Source organism: Plasmodium sp. gorilla clade G2 (assembly GCF_900097015.1).
Source record: "Plasmodium sp. gorilla clade G2 genome assembly, chromosome: 10".
Lineage (NCBI taxonomy): Eukaryota > Apicomplexa > Aconoidasida > Haemosporida > Plasmodiidae > Plasmodium > Plasmodium adleri (nom. inval.).
In genome coordinates, this window is record NC_041702.1 from 354,932 (window position 1) to 377,500 (window position 22,569).

General features: G+C 17.3%; 6 protein-coding genes across 6 annotated transcripts; 4 read left to right on the forward strand and 2 right to left on the reverse strand.

Moving 5' to 3' along the window:
• Positions 1–123: 123 nt before the first annotated feature.
• Positions 124–1,308, forward strand: PADL01_1010100 (DNA repair protein RAD23, putative; the record flags this gene model as incomplete). The annotated part of the gene is made up of 1 exon (XM_028682156.1): positions 124–1,308. One exon carries the CDS (start codon positions 124–126, stop codon positions 1,306–1,308), a length of 1,185 nt encoding a protein of 394 aa, XP_028538462.1.
• A 4,813-nt stretch (positions 1,309–6,121) lies between these two features.
• Positions 6,122–9,517, forward strand: PADL01_1010200 (PRE-binding protein; the record flags this gene model as incomplete). Its single annotated transcript, XM_028682157.1, has 1 exon — positions 6,122–9,517. The coding sequence occupies one exon, from the start codon at positions 6,122–6,124 to the stop codon at positions 9,515–9,517; it is 3,396 nt and encodes a 1,131-aa protein (XP_028538463.1).
• Positions 9,518–10,951: 1,434 nt separating this feature from the next.
• PADL01_1010300 (heme oxygenase) lies at positions 10,952–12,677 on the reverse strand (the record flags this gene model as incomplete). The annotated part of the gene is made up of 6 exons (XM_028682158.1): positions 10,952–11,077; positions 11,237–11,376; positions 11,472–11,553; positions 11,740–11,901; positions 12,035–12,161; positions 12,397–12,677. The coding sequence occupies 6 exons, from the start codon at positions 12,675–12,677 to the stop codon at positions 10,952–10,954; spliced, it is 918 nt and encodes a 305-aa protein (XP_028538464.1).
• Positions 12,678–14,076: 1,399 nt separating this feature from the next.
• Positions 14,077–17,518, forward strand: PADL01_1010400 (E3 ubiquitin-protein ligase, putative; the record flags this gene model as incomplete). Its single annotated transcript, XM_028682160.1, has 9 exons — positions 14,077–15,249; positions 15,405–15,546; positions 15,680–15,740; positions 15,866–15,976; positions 16,115–16,176; positions 16,267–16,304; positions 16,396–16,479; positions 16,634–16,734; positions 16,951–17,518. 9 exons carry the CDS (start codon positions 14,077–14,079, stop codon positions 17,516–17,518), a joined length of 2,340 nt encoding a protein of 779 aa, XP_028538465.1.
• Positions 17,519–18,589: 1,071 nt separating this feature from the next.
• PADL01_1010500 (conserved Plasmodium protein, unknown function) lies at positions 18,590–19,991 on the reverse strand (the record flags this gene model as incomplete). The annotated part of the gene is made up of 2 exons (XM_028682161.1): positions 18,590–19,701; positions 19,940–19,991. The coding sequence occupies 2 exons, from the start codon at positions 19,989–19,991 to the stop codon at positions 18,590–18,592; spliced, it is 1,164 nt and encodes a 387-aa protein (XP_028538466.1).
• Positions 19,992–21,392: 1,401 nt separating this feature from the next.
• PADL01_1010600 (conserved Plasmodium protein, unknown function) lies at positions 21,393–22,375 on the forward strand (the record flags this gene model as incomplete). The annotated part of the gene is made up of 2 exons (XM_028682162.1): positions 21,393–21,965; positions 22,142–22,375. The coding sequence occupies 2 exons, from the start codon at positions 21,393–21,395 to the stop codon at positions 22,373–22,375; spliced, it is 807 nt and encodes a 268-aa protein (XP_028538467.1).
• Between the last annotated feature and the right edge of the window lie 194 nt (positions 22,376–22,569).

A 22,569-nucleotide genomic window follows, 5' to 3' on the forward strand; every position in this document is an offset into this window, starting at 1 on the left:
AATAAAATATATATAAAATATATAAAAAGTGTTATATAAAAATATTTATTATTTTATATTATATATTATATATTGTATATAAAGTTACTCATATATATCCAAAATATCAGATAATCAAACAAAATGAAAATAAAAGTGAGGACACTACAAAACAATGAAGAGGAAATTAATGTAGACCCAGATGATAGTATACTTGATATAAAAAAAAAAGTGGAAACAGTTTTAACAGACATGCCAAGTGATAAACAGAAATTAATATTTAGTGGAAAAATATTAAAAGATGAAGACAAAGCAACAGATATATTAAAAGATAATGATATAGTTATTGTAATGGTTACCAGAAGAATTATTAATAAAAATAATACAAAAGAAGATGTAAATAAAGAATCATTAAACAAGATGGATAATAATAATAATCAAAAATCTGATGGAAATACTAATGTAACCACATTAAATACAGAAGAACAAAAGGAGAATAAGGAAAATAAAAATGAAAATACAAATGATAATATATATAATAATTTTAATAATGCTGAATCTATGCTATTAACAGGAGATAAATTAAAAGAATCCATAGATAATATATGTGCTATGGGATTTGAAAAGGAACAAGTAAAAAAAGCAATGATACTTGCTTATAATAATCCTAATAGAGCTATTGATTATTTAACTAATGGATTTCCAAATGAAAATATAAATATTAATACAAATGAAAATATAAATAATGAATCTAATCTTTCTAATTTATTAAATACTGAAAATAATTCTTTATTGGAAGGAAATTCAGCTCATCCATTATCATCAAATGAAGAAGCTTTTAGAAATTCCACATTTTTTAATGCTATCAGAGATATGGCATTATCCAATCCACAAAGATTACCAGAACTTTTACAAATGATCGGAAGGACAGATCCTTCTTTTTTAGAATATATAAGACAAAACCAAACAGAATTCTTAGCAGCTCTTCAAAATTATGGAAATAATTTAAATGATAATGAAGAACATTCAGATGACAATATAAACAACCATTTAGATGATAATCTAGACATGGCAGATGATGAAAATACCATACAAAATGATTCCTTCTTACAAGATGTAGGACAACAAGTTTTATCAGATCCTAATAATGAAAATATTAATATACCTATTACCCCTTTAAATGAAAATGAAATGGAAAGTATTAAAAAATTAGAATCATTAGGATTTCCAAAACATGTAGCACTTGAAGCATTTATAGCATGTGATAAAAATGAAGAAATGGCAGCAAATTATCTTTTTGAAAATATGAACGATTTTGCATCAGAATAATAAAATAAAATAAAATAAAATAAATAAATAAATATATATATATATATATATATATATATAGTAAATATTATATAACAATATTATGTATAAAAATATTCAAATATTATCCGTATACTTATTTATACAATTGGTCATATTTTATATTTTTATAAATATATATGTTCTTGTATTATTAATTTATTTTATATTTATTTATATATATATTTTTCTTATCTTTATAATTTTTATGTTCATTTTTATGTTTATGTTATATTAATTATTCACCTATGATATTTTATTATTTTATTATTTTATTATTATTTTTTTTTTTTAAGTGTTCTATTTACCTCTCATGGAGTCTATATGTGTACCTATAATATGTATATACAATTTATATATATAAAAAATAAAATATTTCTTTTTATATACGTATGAATACTGTTCTACATATTTGTTTAATTTCATGAAACATACACACACACGTAATACGCAAAAACACATACGAAAAACAAAAATATAAAATAAATAAATAAAAAAAAAAAAATAATAAATAAATATATAAACAAATAAACAAACTTTTTTCTTGTTCATCCTAATATTATTATGGATGATTAAAAATATGATGTTACTTTAAGCCTCATATTTAACAAATAAAAATATATCCATATATTGTACATATATGAGTACTAATTATAATTCATATATATGAGTTGCTTCTTTTTTTTTTTTTTTTTTTTTATATTTATTTAATTAAAAAATGGCTAACTATTTAAAACAAAATATATGAACAGGTCAGGCAAAAAAAAAAAAAAAAAAAAAAATACCATTCACTAAGAGTTAACGAGTATGTTCTTAATCATATTATTTGAGAATACAAAATAAATATAATTCATCACACATAGATACAAATATATACATATATATATATATATATATATATATATATATAATATTGTGTTTATTGTATATTTCATTTTATTATTTTTCATCATTTATTAATTATCTTATTTCATATATATATCTCATAAAAATTTATGTAATTCATAGATTTCTTTTGATTTTCAATGAAGAAAAGACCTTTTAAAAAGTTTAGAATTTTATAAATACAAATTTAGGTACTATTATTATTATAACATTTTTTTTATATGAAAAAATTGAAATAATATATTTTAAAAATAATGAATTCAAAATAATATTGAATTTATTTTCTTATTGTACCTTTAAAAAATTTTTAATTTTTTCTATAGTAATATTATTTTTTTATATAAAAAATAAATATCCTTTTTTCTTATAAAAAGTATATATTAAAGGTGTATTGAATTTATACCTATATATATATATTAAAATTGATTTACTTTTTTTTTTTTTTTTTTATCATTTGAAAATAAAAATATTTAACACATGTCGTACTTAATAAAAGGATAACAAAAGAAAAGAAGAAAAAAAGGAAAATAATTTGTCAAATATTAATATTAAATATATTATTCATATTGAATGCACATAGAGGAAAATGGTTAAAAAAAAAAATAAATATAGAAAATGTTCTATGTAATTTTTTTTTTTTAATATATATATATATATTATGTATATATAATATTTTTATATATCATAATATAAAAAAATATATATACACTTTTAAAAACGATATGTTATATATATATATATATATATATATATATATATATATATATGTATATATATTTATACTCATAATACAATGGTACACATATTTTTATAAATATATATATTAATTAGGGTATATAAATTTTATATTATATACATTAATTAAATATAAACAGAAAATACATATATATAATATATATATATATATAAACATGGGAAAAGGAAGTTTTAAAAATATTATAAAATATCAATAAATCAGATTTATTATATGTAAATATATATTATAATAATATACATAACATAATGTTTATCTATTTTAAAAGTACAAAAAAGATATATAAGTATTTATGTTCCTTAAATATATTTAAAAAAAAAAAAAAAAAATTTTAAATATGATAATGTTTATTTTATATTAAATAAAATAGGATAAAAAGGAAACTTGAAAAAATAAAAAAATGAAATGATGGTATTTGTATTATAAATAACATTAAGTGTTCTCTATTTTTTTTTTTTTTTTTAATTTTTACTATGTAAGAAACTATGTATACAATAATATTTATATATGAATGAAAATGTATATAAATATGCTCAAAAAAAAAGTACTATTTAATATATACATATAATATATATATATATGTTTATTTTATGTTTTTGTGAAAAATGAATAGTAATTATTATTAAATATATATACATGTGTTTTTTTAATTTAAAACTTTGTTTTTATAAATATTACAAATGTATTTATATATATAAATGTATACATACAATATGATATAAATAATATGTATTATATATATATAAAAATATAATAATTATTATTTATTTTTTCTTCATAACTATATATATATATATATATATATATATATATATATATAATTATAATATAATATAATATAATATAATATATTAATATATATATATATATATATATATATATATATATATAATATTTTATAAATAAGAAATTTTATATAATATGCATACATACTTATTTTACTATTATATTATAAAATAATAAATATATATTTATTAAATATATATATCAATAATAAGTATAATTAAATATATATATATTATATACTTTTAAACAATTATAAAAAAAAAAAAAAAAAAAAAAAAAAAGGGATATATGTATATATATTATACATAATACATATTATATATATATAATTATATAATACATTAAAAATAATGTATACATATTATATAAATAATATATAAATAAATTTATTTTAATACATTTTTAATAACCCTTATATTTCTTTTTAATATTCATTTAAAAAAGTATTTTTCTATTCAACCTTTAAAAAAATTTTTTTTTTTTTTTTTGTTCAATTTTATTTAAAAGAAAAATAAAAAAAAAAATACATTTTTTATTTTACAATTAAAAAAAAAAAAAAAAATAATAATAAATACATATAAAAAATATATATATAATGTATATATAATATATAAAATATATTTATTTATTTATATAAAAATATAATACTTTTAATATAATTATTTTTTATATACATATGTTTATACATATATTTATAAAAAAAAATATAATAATTGTAAATATTATTTTAATTACATATAAATATATATATATAATATATATTTATATATTTCATGTTTATATATTTTTATTTATTTTTTTTAAATAAAGTTAAAAAAAAAAAAAAAAAATTAAGTATAGATATATTTATATTGTGAATATTTATTTTTTTTTTATTATATCATAAAAAAGGATTGAGGGACTAAAAATTTATATATATATTATAACATATATTTAAAAAAAAAAAAAAAAAAAAAAAATTAACACAGAAAGATAAAGAAAGTAAGAATAATCAAAACTGCCAAAAATAAAAAATAATAAATATATATATATATATATATATATATATATATATTATATATTTATGAATAAAACTATATATATTAAAATATATATAAATAAGAATACAACAAGAAATATTAAAAATAAAATACATACTGTAAGAATTATTATATAATAATATTTTTATATGGACCACAAAAAAAGAAAAAAATCAGAAGAGTTATAGATATTTTTAAAAAGTAAAAAATTTTTAAAATAAAAAGTTTTGGAGTAGTAAAAATTATTTTATATTTTTGTATCACACTATATGAAATTATTATTATTTATATTTATAGCATAATATTTTATGAATTTATATGTATATATATAATTATTCATTTTATAAATTATATATATTTTTTTTTTTTACCATACATTAATATATATATATATATATATATATATATATATATATATATATATAATATATATATATAATGTTAAAGCATTGATATAAAATAAAAATATTTTATATATATTATTTGATGTGTTTATTATACATAATTTTTTTATAAGGTGACAGATTATTAAAGAGTAAAAAGTTATAGAAGTAAAATGAATTAACCTTGCTGACCAATTTTTATATAATCCTTATCTCCTTATATAAGGTTTCATATAGTGTATTGATTTTATGTTTAGTTGTTTTTATTTCTTTTGAAAATAATAAAGTACAGTATATTTTGTTCCTTTTTTTTTTTTTTTTTTTTTTTTTTTCTTTTTTTTTTTTTTTTTTTTTTTTTTTTTATTTAATTGAGAAAAAAAAAAAAAAAAATAAAGATAGAAAATAAAGCAAGAAATATATATAAAGAGTAAAAGAAAAAAAAATATAATAATAATATTAGAAATAAGTAAAAATATATATATATATTATTATTATTTTGATAAATATATAGTTGCCGTATTAAGAGGAATTTGTTAAATTAGCACGTATAAATTGGATATCATATATGAACATATATATATATTTATATATATATAAATATATTCATTTAAGTATTAAAAATTTACATATTTATAAAAAGATATAGCATTGCACATCCTGAGAATAATAAAACTTATTGCAAATTATATACAGAGAAGAATATTTATTTTAAAAGCTTAAGAAAAAAAAAATTGTTATCATTCTGTTTAGTAGGAAGAATATATAAAAAAATCAGTATCCACAAAAAAAATACATATATATATAAAAATATATTTATATATATATATATATATATATATTTTTTTATATATATTTTATGTGAGTATATAATTTTAGAGTTTATTTGTTGATCGAACATAATATAATCACATTATTATCAATAAATTTATAATTTTGAATATTAAGATTTATTTATATACCTTGTAAAGATGGGAAGAAAATCTACCACTTCATCAATTTTAGAAGAAAAGCCTGTAAACAAAAATAGCGGAGTTGTAAGTAATATGAAGGATGCCCTTATGAATGATAAGAAACAAGGAGGATCTAAATTAAATGAGAAGAAAGGAAGCAGAGCTACCGAATTATCAAGTAATGCTCATATGAATGGAAATATTCAAAAGAAGAAAGAAGATAATGAATTAGAAAATAATAAGAAATCTGTACATATGAATAATGTAGAAGAAAATTGTATTATTAAAAGTAAGGATGCGGTTAAAGGAGGAGAAGAAAAAAATGAAGGACAAGCTAAGAAAAAGAATAATAATAATAATAAGAAGAAAGCTACAAAAGAAAATGACATGAACCAAACAAATGAATCTGGAAATACAAATGAAGACAAAAAGAAAGGAAATGAAAAAAATAAAGGATCAAATAATAAGAAATATGTAGGAAATAAGGATGAAAATAATAAAGTCGAATTAAACGAATTAACAAAAAATAATAACAACACAAATGCTATTAACAGTAATAATAATAAGAAAAAAAATAACAACAAAAATAAAAATAACAACAACAATAATAATAATAATAACAATAATAATAATAATAATAACAATAATAACAACAATAATAGCAACAACAATAATAACAATAATAACAATAACAGTGATGTAAAGAAAGACTGGAAAAAAGAAATCAAATTAAAAGAAGATGAAAGAAAAAAAGCAGAAAATGATCTTAATAAAAAATTTGCTAAAATTAACAAATCAGATAATTATAAAAATATTAATGATAGAAAAGAAGCTGAAATGAAAAAGAAAACAGAAATAGAAAATCTTATCAGTACTATTAATTCAACTATATCTAGATTTAATGGTCAAACTACAAGACCAATAAATATGAAATTATCATCAGCTGATATGGAGAATAAATGTAAAGATGCCAAATCTAAAAAGAAAAAAATAAATCCAAAGAATTTAGAAGAAATTGAAGAAGCAAATACATATATTAATTATTTAGAAGAACAATTAAGTATTACTAAAAATTATGAGAATTTTAAAAATTTTCAAAATAGATTAATAAATTTAAGAAAAACATGTGAAGAGAAATTAAAAGAAAATTTAAAAAGTATGAATGAAACGAAAGTTCAAGAAAAGAAATTAAGATTTGTAGATAAAATTATTAAAATGAAAAAAGAAAAACAAAATGTTGATATATCAGAAGCAGATATTATAAGAAAAGATTATGCTATTGCAACAGATACATATAATATTTTATTAAGACCATATAATTTTCTTAATCGTATCCAAACTAAATATTTTGTATATGTAGATAATAAATTATCTTCAACAAGTAATAATAATATGAACAACAATAATAATTTAAATAATAATAATAATAATAATAATATGAATAATATGAATAATAACACCGTCGGTTTTAGTTCTTATGATAATAAAACAAATTTACATATTGCTGGATGTAAAGAAGATATCGAACAATTTATTTTTTACTTACAAAATGTAGATTTTAATTCAGAAAATAAAAATTTTGTAAATCTAAGTAATAAAATTTTTAAAATTATGCTTAATATGTATGATGGTAGTTTTAAAAGAATGGAAGAAGATACAAATGTATTCGTTCATGTGGATAATGATATATTATATTATTGTGGTATGAAAAATGATATTGAGAATTTAAAAGAATTAATAGAAAAAGCAACAAATAACGAAAAAAATTTAGCTAGTAAAAATATTTCCAAAAATATTAAATTAGATTCTATACTAGCCAGAGGATTTAATAAAAGTATCTTAAAAGAAATAGAAACAAAAACAAACACATTGATCAGAATGAATTATGATGCAAAAACATTTGATGCATCAGCTACTATTAAAGGTAGTAAAGATAGTGATATTGAAGAAGCAGAAGAAAAATTAAATGAAATATTAAAAAATCTAGACACAGAATTTGTTCCTTTTGAAGAAAAAGAAATCTTTTCTTTATATAAAAAATGCTCCTATGAATTAAATGAAATACGTAAAAATTTAAATCTATTTATAATACGTCAAGATAATGGTTTAAGCTTAGTAGGAAAAAAAGATAATATAACAAAAGCTTTAGAAATTTTAGAATATTCTAAAAATATTATATCCAACAAAACTGTAAAAAAAAAACTAACAGAAGAAGAAGCTTTCTTGTTTAATTCTAATTATAGAGGACAAATCAAAGCAAAAACAGGAGCAGAAGTTAAAATATTTAATAAAACAAATCACAAAGAATTAAATATAAGTGGAAATAAAAATGATATAGATAAAGCATTAGAAATGATTGAAGAATTATTAAAAAAAAGAAAATCTACACAAGTAGATATTAACGAAAAAGTTATAGCATTATTATTATCATCTAAAGCACAAAAAATTAAAGATATTGAAAAAGATACATGTACAAGTATACAAATTAATAAAACTAGTCATGTAGCACAAATATATGGACATGAAGATAATATACATCTAGCTAAAGATGTTTTAGAAAATTTAGTTCAATCAGAAACTAAAGAAGGTAAAGAAGGAAAATTCATACCAAATAATTTATATGTCACTGTAGAAATGAATGTAGAAACTGAACATATTGGTAGTGTTATTGGTAAAAAAGGTAGAACAATAAATAAAATACAAGAAGATACCTTTGCCAAAAAAATACATATTGATAAAGAAAATAAAAAAATCTATATACATGGAACACAAAAAACAGTAGATGCAGCACAAAAGGAAATACAAAAAATTCTAAATAGAAGCAAAGAAGAAAGTGCAAATAATAATAATAATAGTAGTAGTACAAATGGTGCATTAAATAATTCTTATCATGAATCAAGATATAATAATAATAGACATTCTAATAATTCTTCATCTGCACATCATAGAAAATCTCATAAAAGTACATCCAGATCTGCTCCTAGATCTAGTCATAAATCAGAATCAAAAACGAAAGGTGTCTATATTAATACAAATGATGAAAAAGCTTTTCCAAGTCTCCATGATGTAACCAATATGCAATCAAGAAAAAGCAAAAGGCTATCACAAATTAATCAAGCACCTACTAGTACAAAGAAAAATGAACAAGTATCACAAACAGACAAGGAACCAAACAAAAATGAAGAAGACAAAGACAATCAACAACAAAATGATGTGAATGTAGAAGAAGATGTAACAAAAAATGAGACACAAGAAAAAGAAGAAGAACAACAACAAGAAACACAAAACGACAAACAGGAAGAAAATGAAGAAGTAGAACAAACAGAAAAGGAGCAACAAGAAAAAGAGACAGAACAAGAACAAGAACAAGAAGAACAAATAAAAAAAGAATCAAATGAATCTAATGAAAATTAAAATATTATAAAATTATTATATATTCATAATATATATTATAAAAGGGAAAACAAATATATATAAACATTTTATACAATTATAAATATCTCGCTCATATTATATATATATATATATATATATATATATATATTTGTATTTATGTTCTGCTTTATTCATTTTTAAACTTTAATATATAAATATATACGTTCAATTTATACATGTGTATTTAATTACTTCAGACTATATAATCAGTATGATAATATATATATATTAAAAAAAAAAAAAAAAAAAAAAAAAAAAAAAAAAAAAGTATATAGTATAAATAAATAAATATATATATATATATATATATTTATATTTATATTATGTACTACCAAAAAAAGAAAAAAAAAAAAAAAAAAAAAAAAAAAAATTATATAAAATTAAAAATTAAAAGAAATATAATAATAAAATATAAATATTAATATAGATATATATATTATTTATTTATTTAATATACATACGATATATTATATATGTGATAATAATTGAAAAAAAAAAAAAAAAAAAAAAAATACATATATATATCCAAATTAAAATTTAAAATATATGCATGTGGTGTTTTGTATATACGTCTATTTAATAATTTATAATATGGAAAAATACATATATAATTATCTCAATATATATATATATATATATAAATAGATATATTTAAATACCAATTTATTGTATTGTTTTAAATTTTTTAACTACTCATTTAATATAAAAATGCACCTTTTTATAATATTTTGATCACATAATAATATATATATAGTTAAATAAATAAAATTAAACTCATTTTAAACACGAACATTTTTAACTTTACTAAATAATTTTAAGACTATTAATATTTATAAGAACATGAAATAATATAAAATTTAAAATGCTCCTATTATATATAGAGCAGTAAAAAATATATATGACTTATACTATTTATTATATATGAAAAAAATGTGGATTAAATTGTATCTCTTTTTTTTTATAAGAGGTAGAAAAAAAAGTACGAATATTTATAAAATATATATATATAACAAAATATATATTTTATTGTTCTATATTTTGTCATAATAATTTATAGACAATATGAACACATTTTTTAATAGATAGTGCTTGATATATATTGATCAATTTTATTTTTTTTTTCTCCTTAATAATATTATTTTATATGAACTATTAAAATATATATATATATATATATATATATTCTTAAAAATTTAATATATTACTTATAAAAATGTGTTAATGGTTAATTTATATATTCATTTAAAAAATATATATATATATATATATTATATATATTATAATATATTGAACATAAAAAAAAAAAAAAATAATTTACTTGGATTTATTCCAATCGAAATATCTTAAATTAAAAATATAAAAAGATATACAAAAAAAAAGAAAAAAAAAAAAAAAAAAAAAAAGAAGACAAAATTATGATTTTACTTTTTCGAAATGTTTTGTTAATATCATCATTTTATTTGTGGCATTGTGAAGACTAGCCAAAAAATTATCCTTTTCCCATCTAGTCCACTTCCTACTCATCTTATTAATGCAGAACTAATTTAAAATAAAATAATAAATAAATAAATAAATATATATATATATATATATATATATATATATATATATATATATATAATTTTGAATATCACATAAAAAATATATACAAAACCATATGTGGTTACAAGGGGGTGGAAAAAAATATTTTTGTCTTACCTCAAAATTGTCAACATCGGCAACATAAGTTGATGACTTTAATTTTTTAATTATGTTTAAATATTTGCATATACTATTTAAAAGATGTTCTTTTGACAAGTGGAAATTTTTATAAAATACATAAGCATGTGCTAGAAAACCTATAAAAAAAAAATCATCATAAAATTAAATATAAATATATAAATATAAATATATATATATATATATATAAACAATTTATTCTTTATTGTTTTACTTATTTTATTTTCTTCACATAAATTCTCAAGATGAGAAATATATTCCATACAATATTCACTGGGTGACACATCATCACTATTCTATAAAAATAAAATAAAATAAAATAAATATTATATATATATATATATATATATATATATATATATATGTGTAGAATTATACTGTGTTACTATTTATGGAACCAAACAAAATAACAACATTTTAACTTCTTAATTTTTTTTATTTTTTTATTTTTTTATTTTTTTATTTTTTTTTCTTTTAATTACCTCAACTACCGATGACACATATATAATATCATCATACAAATAATTTGTCAGTTGCATAGGGCCATTATAAATAAGGGTTGAAAAATAAGTTTTGTTTTCCAAGAAAAGATCATCAATTTTTAAGAATATGTTATATAAGTCCATAAGAAATTGTAAAAATGTCTATTAAAAGAAATAAGAATTATGTAGCAAATATGTACAATATAAAATTTAAATATTTACATATACATATATATATATATATATATATATATATATATATATATATATATATATATTTGTTTTATTTTTATACTTGTCTCGTAAAATCAGAATTATAATCATTTATATTTCTAAAGATTTCCTTATTTTTTTCTTTCTCTTTCAAATTCTCATTTTCTATTTTGGCTAACGTCGGTAGTACTTCATTTCTTACAAAAAGGCTTGAAAAAAAAAAAAATAAAATAAAATAAAATAATAAAATATATAATATATAATATATAATATACAATTATATTGATATAACATTTTACAGATAACTCAATTGGAGAGTTTCCAATATGTACACAAGAATAATTAAATAATTAAATAATTAAATAAATATAATTATATATATTATTTATCATATATGTTAATTTTATATTAATAATATTTTTTTTTTGTTTTATTTGTTCTTACTGAGTTTCGTGATAATTATATGTATCTCTCAAATTATAGTTTATATTATTTTTGTCTACTCCACTTCTTTTCCTATAATCATTTATTCTTTGTATTTGTATCTCTTTATAGTTTATAAATTTCTTAGCATAAAGATTGTAATGTCTTTTCTCAATGATATTTCTATTTAAATATCCTAATGGGCCTTTGAAAAACTTCTTTCTTTGTTTATAATGATATATCTTTTCATTATGTATGTTCGAAAAAAATGTAAACATCAATATAATAATCTTCGTTATCATATTTTACATCTTCTCACATTTTATCAATTCTTACAATAAAATAAAAAATAAAAAAAATTAATGATAAATGGAAAAATATATGTAAATTCAAATGGAAGAAATAAAAATGTGTATGAATAAAATATATACATATATATATATAATATTATGCATATAATATTTTAATATATTTATTAAATTTTCGTACTTCACATATTTAAAACAATTTAACAAATGAAATTATATATAGGTTATTATTAATTTACTTTTTAATTATGCATTTTCAAAAAAAAAAAAAAAAAAAAAAAAAAAAAAAAAAAAAAAAAAAATACCATAATAATTATATAATAATTATATAATATAATACATAAATATTATATCATATACATTTTAATTAAAAAAAATGTATATAAATAAATTAATATTATATATGTATATATTATATATATTATATATAATATTTTGTTGTTACAGTTAAAATAAATATACGTGATTACATATATATAATATATATAATTTTTCTTTATTTAACAGATTATGTAGTCATGTATATTTTCTTGCATAAAACATAATTTTGGCTATATGTACAAATTTGAAAAAAACAAAATTGATATAATATATTTTTATACTTTTTATTTTTTTATTCTTTTGTTTTTGTATTTGGATGAATTATGTTTTTAAGTTGGATATTTATATAAAATTTTAAATATAAATATAATATATATATATATATATATATATTATTTATATAACATTTCATTATATATATATATATATAAAACAGCTCCAATTTTAGTAACACAAATTACCATACAACATATATTATATATATATATATATATATTTATTTTTATATATTTTTATATATATATAATATTTCTAAACGGTACACTTTTAAAATATACAACATAATTTTGTTATATTTTTTTAATCAGTTTATTTTTATATGTATATGTTTATTTTTTTGGTACTTTTCCTTATTGTTTTCTCACTTTTACAACTTTAGAAAGTGGATACTTTTTTCTTCTGAATCAAAAAAATTCGTCCTTTTTATGTCCATCAAATATATATATATATTAATATTTATATGTATTTATTTATTTATTCATTTGTTTATATAATCAAGATGAAATAAATTTAAAAACAAAATAAAAATATATGTTACTTCATCTTGTAGAATAACGTAACATTTATTTGAAATTTCAGTACGTGTATATATATATAGATAAAAATAAAAAAAAAATATATACATATTATATGTATATATATATATATTTATATATTTATTTATTTATTTATATATTTATATTTATTGTCGAAAAGGAGATCAAAATATACATACTCAATAATATATATATATATATATATATATATATATATTTATATTTATGTATGTATATTTAAATTTTTGCACTTATATATGCTATACCTAAGAATGAATGGTGATAATAAATATGTAAAAAATAATAGTAGACATAAGGAGAAAAATAAATTAAACAATAATATAAAAGAAGAAAAAGAAATATTAAATATTAATAACAGTGATGTAGAAGTATTGAATAAAACTGAATCGTGTGAAAGTTGTGAAATTAGTGTTAGTAGTCCTAGAAATATAAATGAAGAGAAAAATAAAAAGAAAGATAATAAAAAAAATAAGAAAGGTACTAAAGTAAATTATTTAGTTAATTATAATAGATATAAGCCAACTAGAATACATTTATTTAAAAAAAAATGTAGTTATCCATATGTAAAAAAAAATATTAATCAATATATTAATTGTAATTTTAGATATTATGTAAAAGAAAAAAATTATTTAGTTCAGAATATTGATGAAAATATAAAATGGGATCAAATTGAAAAAGTGGATTATATTATATATGATAATACTTCTTTAACTTGTCCTATATGTCTTGAAAATAATATTATATCACCTAGAATAACTAAATGTAGACATATATTTTGCTTTTTTTGTATTTTAAAATATTTTATTAATGAAGAAAAAAAGATATGGAAAAAATGTCCAATCTGTTTTGATATCATTAGTGAAAACGATCTACGTATTGTCAAATTTCATTATGTTAAAAATTATAATATCAATGATAAAATTAATTTATGTTTATTATATACAGAAAATAAAAAAATAAACATAAAATCAGATAGATTAGATTTTAATAATAATTTTAATATTACTAATAATTATTTTATAAAAGATAATAAAGTTATCAATTATAAATATTTTGTAAATATAGATTATATGAATGAAAATCTAACAACTGTTAGTCAAACTCATTCAGAACAAATACTTAAATTAAATCTAAATTCTGGAATACAATTTTCAAAACTTTTTTATATATATAATCCCTTATCTATATGGATAAAGGATTTATGTATTTTTAATCTTATTCTCACAAACAAAAATTTTAAATTCGTTGCATCAGATGATCATGTTATAGAAAAAGCTATAGCACATATTAAATTTAAAATTAGTGAATATCTAAATATACCTTTAGACAGGTTAAATCCAAAACTTAAAATCGATCAAAATAATTTTGACTCATTCTATTTGTATGACAATCTAGCCCACGACGTTTACGTAATTAAAAAAAAAAAAAAAAAAAAAAAATTAATCATGATAATACATATATATATATATATATATATATATATATTTGAATGATTGATAGCTTATAAATGTTTTATTGAATCCACTTCAATAATTTATTTTTTATGACTTATTCAATTTTATAGGAAAGCATTGAACAAATAAAAAATGAAATGCAATTAGAAATGGAATTGACCAAAAATCAGAGGGCTACAAATATTAAAGTACCTATATCGAATACAAACAAAAAGAAAAACCAGGACGTGACCGATTCGAAAGATTTAAATCGTAACAAATAAATGATAATATATATATATATATATATATATAGATGTATGTACATTTATGATGAGTATATATATGATCTCATTTTTATGGTATGTAGCATTTTACATAGATAAAAATTAATTTTTTATTTTAGAAATATATTTTTATCAGTGCATTGACGGACAGTGCATATTCCTAGATCCATTTATTTTGAAGTAGATATAAACATTTATATACACATACTCATTTAATTGTTATAAAATAAATGTTAATTACATATTTGTGCTATTTACAATTTTTTGTTATATTTTAATTTTATTTTCTTTCTTTTTTTCCTTAGTTTATTGTTTTATGAATACGATCAGGATATGAACAAGCTCCCGAAATTTTTATGCAATAAAAAAATAACACATATTGAATCATTCGAACTAGATGAGAAAATAAGAAAAAGGTAATTGCTCAAAATTATATAAATAAATATGAACAAAATAAAAGAATAATTAAATGTGTATATAAATCAATATTTATATGAATAATAATATATGTATTATTATTTTATTATTATTTTATTTTATTTTTTTATTTTTAGATATTCAATATTATCGCACTTGCCTCTAGGTGTTTATGTCTTATTTGTTTCAATCAATATAGGTTAAATTTATGAATAACACAAATTATATAAAAGATAAAATTTTACCCATATATATATATATATTATGTGTGTGTATTTATTTTATTTAGATGATATGTTGTCCAATAGAACAAAGGAACATTTCTCAGTAAGTTTAATCTTATATTTTCCTTGTATTTATTATTTTGTTCTTTAATACTTTGCTTATATATTTGATATAACCTTATATTTTTTTGTAGAAAGAAATAGCTGTACAAAAAAATAAACATCTCAATATTATGAAAAGAAAAATTAAGGAGGAAAAGTACTTGAAACTTTTAGCAGTAAGAAAAATAAAGATGAAATATTTTTTCATTTATTAGTATATTTTTAAAATAAAATAATGTATAAATATAAAAATATGTATAAAGGAAACCAATTGTCCCTATTATAATAATTATATTTAATTTTTTTTTTTTTTTTTTTTTTCTTCCTTAGGATGAAGAAATTAATAGAAAAGAAAAAAGTTATTGGAATTTAACCAGCAACAAAATTGTAATGGCCAATACAGAAAATTGTTTAAACTCCAGCATATCGAGGTAATAAAATATATATATATATATATATATATATATATATATATATATATATATATATATAGTAACATATATGTGATGATTCATTTTATAATAATCCTTCTTATTTATATGCTATCATAGTGTTATTATATTTGTACATTTGACATATATCTATATATATATATTTAGTATCTCCTTTTTTTTTCATACATTTTTGTTTTCAATTATTTTATAAAGATATTCAAAAGAAGAAGGAAAAAAACATTTCCATGGAGAGTTGAACGAACAATACTCTTATGAACCTAGCAATGAACATTCATATGATTATTTACCTGATGAGTCATATAAATATGTAACTCAACACTCATACGATTATTTACCTGAACAGCCATCTAAAGAAGATAATTCCTGTAACAATGAAAATTTATTATCAAAGAAAATGATAGATATAGATCATTTAAATGATAAAAAAGAAGGGAATGAACATTCAAATTATATGGAGAATAAAAAAAGTGTGAATGAATCTTCCAAAAAAAAAAAAAAAAAAAAAAGTGCAGGAAACAAAAGTAATAGTATATCTCCTCGTAGTAATGTAGAAATAAATAATTCAAATGAAAAAAAGGTAGAAGTACCAAAAAGAAGTTTTCTTGAAATAGCTAAAAAGAAATGTGATGTTAATGAGAATAAAGTACAGATGGAGAAAAAAAATGATGAAAATTTAAGCATTGGATCTGGACCTGTCAATATTAATTTGTTAGATTTGATAAATAATAAAAAATCCAAAAAAAAAAAAAAAACGAAGTAATGGAATTAAAATGAAAATGAACTTATATTTGTGATTATATTATATTATTATTTTTTTTTTTTTTTTTGTGTTTTTAAATAAGTTCCACCATAAAAGTGTTCTTTCTTTCTATATATATATATATATATATATATATTTTTGTTCTTGTTTTTGTATACTTGCTTTTAACGTATATTAATTTAATCCCTTTATTTTATTTTATTTTATTTTTTTGTGTGTGTAAATGGTTTATCCCATATTTTAATTTCAAAAATAATTGTTCCCGTTGTAAACATTTATATATATATATATTTAATGTTAATTAAAAAAAAGAAAAAAATTCATTTTATTTTGTCCCATGTTTTTGTTAATTTTTCATTTTTTTTTTTTTTTTTTTTTTTTGTTTTGTGCTTTATAATTTTGATGGTAAATTTTTGTTTGATTTTCTTCTATATATTCTCATTGAATAGAATATATTATGTTATTTTTAAAATGATGATAATATGTATCTTATTTTTTCTTCTTTTTTTTAATTACACAAAAAGTAACATTTTTAAAATATATAATATTGATAATATTTTTAAATAATTCAATGATATAAACTAGTATTTTTTTTTTTTTTTTTTTTGTTCGAAAATTTATTTTTGACAAGTTATATGTTAAAAAAAAAGACATAATGGAAAATATAATTTTATCTTATAATGAATAAGTTGCTAAAATGCACATTTGAAATATTTATAAATTAAAAAGAAAATGAATTATTTATATATATATAGACAAAAAAAAAAAAAAAAAAAAAAAATCAAATAAATATATAATAATTAATATATAAAATATACACAAATAGGTGTTCATTAATGTCATAATTCCAAATGTGGAATTATTTTGTATAATCATTTTAATTTAAAATTAGAAAATAAATATATAAATAAATAAATACCTTTTTGAATTTTTATAATTCTATATGTTATATTTAATATGCATATATTCATCACTTTTTTTTTTTTTTGTAGTGATTATTATTAAGTATATAATATAAATAAAAAAACATACATATATATATGTATATTTTTTTTTTTTCTTTTATCATCATTATTGTACCTTTTGAATATCGTTTAGATAATTTTTTTCTAGAAAAGCTTGTTTGGATGCTTCTAACTTATCCTTTAATTGTATATAAAACATAAGATCATTATTTTGTACTTCCTTAGAAAATGATTTTTGTTCTATTGTTTTAGTAAGTATTGCAATTTTATCATCGAGAAGTTTAATTTTCTCTTCATTTGTAAAAGAAGAATATAGAATATGAGCTCTTTCTTTATGTGAAACATGATTTGGATCATTTATATTTTGTATAAAATTATGTTGATATTGTTCTTCATCTTCTTCTAGAAATTCGAAAGAATCCTCTAATAATTTTCTATAAAGCTTATCTACTTTAAAAACTTTAGTATTTTCATTTTTATCTTGTTTTGTTTGATATCCTAAATTTTTATATAAACTACTTACTGAAATATTACGATTAAATAAAGGATCATTTTCTTGATTCTTTTGTTCTATTTTATTTTTAAAATCTGTTTCATTTAAATATGTACTTTTTTGTTGTAATTTCATTAACCAGTATATATTTTTTTTTTTTCTATTTGATTGTCTTTTAAATAAAATAGATTGTGTAACTTTTTTTTCTAAAGATAATCTATCTTTTAATATAGCTCTTCTTTTTTTATCTTGTAATATTCTATCTCTAATTTCTTGTCTTCTTTTTCTTTTATCTTCTTTTGTTTGTAACAATAATTTTAATTGTTTTTCTCTTTCTTCATTTGTAACTTCACTCAATTTATGTAAATATTGTGCTCTATATATTTTTCTTAAATCTCTCATTTGTCTTTCCCACATATATAATTCACATTGATAAGGTGTTATACCATTATACATTTTATTATATAATTGTTGATATACACTTTCATTTGATAATAAAAATTCTAATCTTCTTTCTAATACTTCTCTCTTTACTTTGGGTGCTTCAATAACTTCTAATAATTTTTCAGATTCTCTAACCTTAGGTCTAGGAATCATACGAGGCAATCCTATGTCACAAAATAATCTTTCTTTTTCTTTTAATCTAACTAACCGTTTCACTGGATTACAAAAGGGTCCTATTTTTCTCTGTGGCTTTTCCCTCAGTTGTGCTCTCTTAAACTTCCCTATAAAATAAATAAAATAAATAAATAAATATATATATATATATATATATAAAGTTTATTCATATATATTATTATTATTTAATACAAATTATATGTTTCACATAAAGGAATAAATAAACTTAACCACAAAAAGAACAAAGCTTACACAATATTAATATATATATATATATATATATATATATATATATATATATATGTATGTATATTTTTATTTTTTTTTCTTTTCAATTTATCCTACCGAAAACTCGCATAAACCTTGATGCGTATATAACTCGCTGGAAATTATTCATATAGCTCATTATGACATACTTTAAAAAAGGTAAATATGGAAATATAAAATGTAAAATATATATATATATATATATATATATTTATGTATGTATTATATTTTGCTGTTTTCTCCAAACATATTTCTATGATTTTAAAACGATGGTGAAATTTTTTCATCAAAATTATAAAATAACCACGAGAAATATGAATCATATATTTTTCTTTTATTTCTTTTTTATTAATCTCTACATTATCATATCATTTTTTAAAAAGAATAATAATTTTATTCATATAAATGTCGACTTTTTCAAATATATACTATAAATATATTATATATATATATATATATTTTTTTTTTATTATATAAAAGCTTAATTAATTAATCAGTTAAATGATCTACACATAAATATATAAATATATACATATATATATTTATATATATATAATATTATGTAGGTTTCAAAATTTTACTTTTTTTCTTTCAAATAACATTTAATTAGTTTTTCATTTATTATATTAATTATACGACAAAATGTAAATTAATAAAAAAAAAAAAAAAAAAAAAAAAATTATAAATAAATATTCTTATATGTGAAACATATAATATATATATATATAAACTATTTTAGTTTCTTTCCACTTCCACTTGCTACTTTTTCTTTTTTTTTTTTTTTTTTGGGTTTCTTACTTCTTAACATATTTCCTTTACCTTTCGATAGGTTAAAAATTTGGTACATAAATTTATATGCCCCACTTTTTATGCACCTATGTACAGTATTTTGGAAAAATAAAAAATATTGAGAATTTTCTTTTTAGAAGTACACACAAAAAATAATATAATATAAAAATATATGAATATAAATATATATATATATATATATATATATATATATTATAAATAGATATATTGCACATATATCTTCTAAATTAAAAAAATAGTTAATCTTTATTAATTTTTTTTTTTTTTTTTTTTTTTTTTTTTTAAATGTTATACATTCACCCTCCATTTGTTAACACAGTCCACTTTCTAAATTCTTTTTTTTTTTACTACAAAAAAATATATATATGTAATCGTATAAATATAGACTATATATACACATAAAAATGTCGACATAAACTATAATTTTTTTTTTTTTTTTATATGTAAATAATTAAAAATATATATATATATATATAATGATAATATTTTTCCTATGAAATATATATTTATAAAAAAACAAAAAAAATCTGCATATCATATTAAGAAAAATATTCAGTTATTCTGGTCGATATATGTTAACGTCCATAGATATAATTACACAAACGAAAATATGTCTAATCTATAATATAATATAAATAATATAATAAGAATTATATTTTTTTTTTTTTTTATTTACTTATTTATTAAACTTATTATTATTCACATTTATATCCTTTAAACAATGAAAAGATTTTTTGTGTTATTTGTTATTTTTCTTGTGCATATATGGTCAGAAAATGTTAATACCTTTAAATGTTATCGTTCGAAGAAAAAAAAAAATGGACATCATATTAAGCGCCATATAACAAACGATGAGGAGAAAAAAAATGAATATAGTTTTCTTATGCTAGGTAAAGAAAACGAAGAAGAAAATAAAGACAACAAAGAAAACAATCAAAATGTAAATAAAGATAATAATGATAACAATAACAGTGAAAAAAAAAATGAAGAACAAAACCATAACAATGAAAAGAAACAAGAAGAATCAACTAATAACAACAATAACAATGTAGAAAATAATAAAAAAGAAGAAGAAAATCATAATAACGAAAAAAAAACAGAAGAACAAAATAATAATAACGAAAAAAAACAAGAAGAAGAAAATCATAAACAAAAAAAAAATGATATGTTACCACCAGAAAAAAAAATTAATAAAGAAAATTTATTAGAATATGGTACTCATGATAAAGAAGGACATTTTATTCCTTCCTACAAAACATTAACGGACGAAATTTTATCAACAAATAATGCTATGGTAACACAATTAAAATGAATAATAAATAAATATATATATATATATATATATATATATATATATATATATATATATGTGTGTGTAAAATATATTTATATTTTATTATCATTAATTAAAATAATATATGTAAATAAAAACATATATTCATATACATATATATAATTTTTATTTTGTAGGAAAAAGCTTCGAGTTTTCTAAAAATCGCCTGCTCACATGTCATGAAACTGATAGAATTCATACCCGAGTCCAAATTATCTTCTCAATATATTAAAGTTGATAATAAAAATATATACTTAAAAGATATAGCTGTAGAATGTCAGAATAATTATTTCAACCTAGAAAAATTTTCTATGACTTTAATTGTCTTTAATTCAAAAATAAACAAATTTATTTATTCACAAGAAAAATGATTATTATATATATGAATATACTTTTTAATTTATTATTATTATATTTATTTTTTTTTTTGTCTACTTATAAAATGATAACAATTATATATATATATATATATATATATATATATATATATATATATATATACATGTAATTTTTTTTAACATTTTAATTGATAATTTTAAATAAGCATATGATAATGTTTCTTATA